The sequence below is a fragment of the Sinocyclocheilus grahami genome, unplaced genomic scaffold (genome assembly GCF_001515645.1).
Source record: "Sinocyclocheilus grahami isolate Dianchi unplaced genomic scaffold, SAMN03320097.WGS_v1.1 scaffold8758.1, whole genome shotgun sequence".
Lineage (NCBI taxonomy): Eukaryota > Metazoa > Chordata > Actinopteri > Cypriniformes > Cyprinidae > Sinocyclocheilus > Sinocyclocheilus grahami.
This window is the reverse complement of record NW_015512213.1, coordinates 5,975-8,350: the sequence shown is the minus strand read 5'-3', so window position 1 is coordinate 8,350 and position 2,376 is coordinate 5,975. Positions and strand designations below refer to the sequence as shown.

The window sequence follows — 2,376 nt, the reverse complement described above, 5'->3', positions numbered from 1 at the left end:
AGAAACACCCTAGAATCACCCTTGCAACACCCTAGGAACCACCCATAAACACACCAGTATCACCCTAGCAACACCATTGTAACACCCTAGTATCACTCTACCAACCACCCAGAATCACTCTATCATCATCCTAAGCCTAGCAACCACCTAGAAACACCCTAGTATCACCCTAGCAACAACCCATAAAGATCCTAGTATCACCCTAGCAACCACCCAAACACACACCAGTATCCCCCTAGCAACACCATTGTAACACTCTAGTATCACCCTAGCAACCACCCAGAAACACCCCATTAACACCCTAGCAACCACCCAGAAACACCCCAATATCACCCTAGCAACACCCTTGTATAGAGTTAGTTACGGTTAGACACCCTAGTATCACCCAAACAACACCCTTGTAACACTCTAGTATCACCCTAGCCTAACAACCACATATAAATGCCCTAGTATCAACCCTAGCAACCCACCCAGAAAAACCCTAGTATCACCCTAGTAACCATTCAGAAACACCCTAGCCTAGCAACCACCTAGAAACACCCAAGTATCACCATAGCAACCACCCAGAAACACACCAGTATCACCCTAGCAACCACCTAGAAAATCCTGTATGATGTGTAAGTGCTGTATGTGTGTGTTTGTGTGATTCTGTAAGGATCCTGGACGGCCGTGATCTGATGCCTCTGTTGGAGGGCAGAACGAACCGCTCGCAGCACGAGTTCATGTTCCACTACTGCGGCATGTACCTGAACGCTGTACGCTGGCACCCTCCCGACAGTGAGTGACTCAAACAAGCAATTAAAATCTTTCACCACTACTCTATTTTCTTAAATAGATAGGTTAAACGGAAAGCTTCCCACTCTTCTTCCCACATCTAAAATGTGAGGAAAACAGATTGATGCCAAATATGACACAATCAAATTGCAAACGAGAATAAATTCAATTTCTCTTACAGACAGGAAGAAAAATAAAACCTGTCTTTTTAAGAAATTCCCGGAAGGACGAGCCCCCATTTGTTAGTAAAATAACAATTGGTCCCTCTGTAAATTCTCTTTGCCGCCTGGAAAATTCTCAATCCCTCAAAGTGTATAACGGCCGGGAAGCAAGAAAACACACATTCAGTGGTATTCTCAATACTTCAATTTATTCATAGAAACAAAGATATTATATAGACATATGACGAGGGGAGTTTCAACCCTTTAACCAATGAGGATATAGATGACATACATATAGGATCTTGGCCAAGAACATGTGTTTATATAAAATGGCCACATGTACAGAAAAACATGGACATATTAGGAATAGACTTTGGCGAAGGATGCTGAACTCTCTTCACAGTTCATCACGAACCCCTTTCACCTTGTAGTCCTAGCATTCATGTCCTTATTTGAGCATTTGAACCAAGAAAAGCTAATGCATACATGTGCGCATGCGTACCTCGAATATGAGTAAGAGACATTAAAACATCATACAAGAGAGAGAGAGAGCGAGAACAGATGGAGGAGGGGGATTCAGAGAGAATGCGTTGTATAGGGAGCGAGTGAGAGAGGGACAGGAAAAAAGAAAAGGAGGGGTGAAAACATCTGGAACAAATCTCAAGACAGAGAGTGCAAATTATTAAATTATTTATTTATTTATTCATATTACATTTCTTTGTACATGTATGTATTTACTGATTGGTAATTTTGGGCATTCCATAATTCCATATGTCATACAAAACACATGACGAGGATGAATCATGAAACTCCTCACGTTTAGAAAAGCTGACAGACAAATAAAACACTTTAAAATCATATTTGTGATATTTACATATTATTGAGCTCTGCATAACAGCAACACACACGGAGACAGATATTATAAGCTAAATTGTAATTTTAACCTCAGGTGACTCCGTCTTCAAGGTCCATTCCTTCACACCAAACTTCTCTCCAGCGGCGGTTGGCAGAGGTGCTGGAGCGGGTCGAACGGGCCGTGACGGAGCACCGCAGAACTCTGACGCCGGTGGAGAGACAGCTGACGTGGGCAAAGGTCCTGTGGAAGCCGTGGCTGCAGCCCTGCTGCGGGACCTTCCCTTTCTGCTCCTGCGAGGAGAGCCACCACACGTCTGCAGGAGCAGAGTGAAGAACCCGACGCCACAGGAGAAAAACATTCAAAAAGATAACTGCAACTTGTTCTCTCACTTGCAAGTTTATATCCCACCGTTCATCATTTTTTCTTGCAATTCTGACTTTTTTCCCTCAGAATTGCAAGTTATAAAACTGCAATTGTGAGTTTTTATATATTGCTATTTTGACTTCAGGGTTTACATCTCACATTTCTGACGTTTTTCTCATAATTCTGAGTTTAAACATCACAATTTTAAAATTTGTCCTCAGA

At 42.4% G+C, this 2,376-nt stretch overlaps 1 protein-coding gene across 1 annotated transcript; it reads left to right on the top strand.

Moving 5' to 3' along the window:
* The first annotated feature begins 616 nt into the window (after nt 1–616).
* LOC107578083 (arylsulfatase H-like) lies at nt 617–2,301 on the top strand. The gene is made up of 3 exons (XM_016264075.1): nt 617–777; nt 1,885–2,179; nt 2,243–2,301. Exons 1-3 carry the CDS (start codon nt 678–680, stop codon nt 2,268–2,270), a joined length of 423 nt encoding a protein of 140 aa, XP_016119561.1. The 5' UTR covers nt 617–677; the 3' UTR covers nt 2,271–2,301.
* Nucleotides 2,302–2,376: the final 75 nt, after the last annotated feature.

Excerpts from the sequence above, each read along its gene's own strand:
- LOC107578083 (XM_016264075.1), top strand. The coding sequence starts at position 678 with ATGCCTCTGTTGGAGGGCAGAACGAACCGCTCGCAGCACGAGTTCATG. Across the intron at positions 778-1,884 it reads ACGCTGGCACCCTCCCGACA|GTGACTCCGTCTTCAAGGTC; the intron begins GTGAGTGACTCA and ends TTTTAACCTCAG. Across the intron at positions 2,180-2,242 it reads AACTGCAACTTGTTCTCTCA|ATTGCAAGTTATAAAACTGC; the intron begins CTTGCAAGTTTA and ends TTTTCCCTCAGA.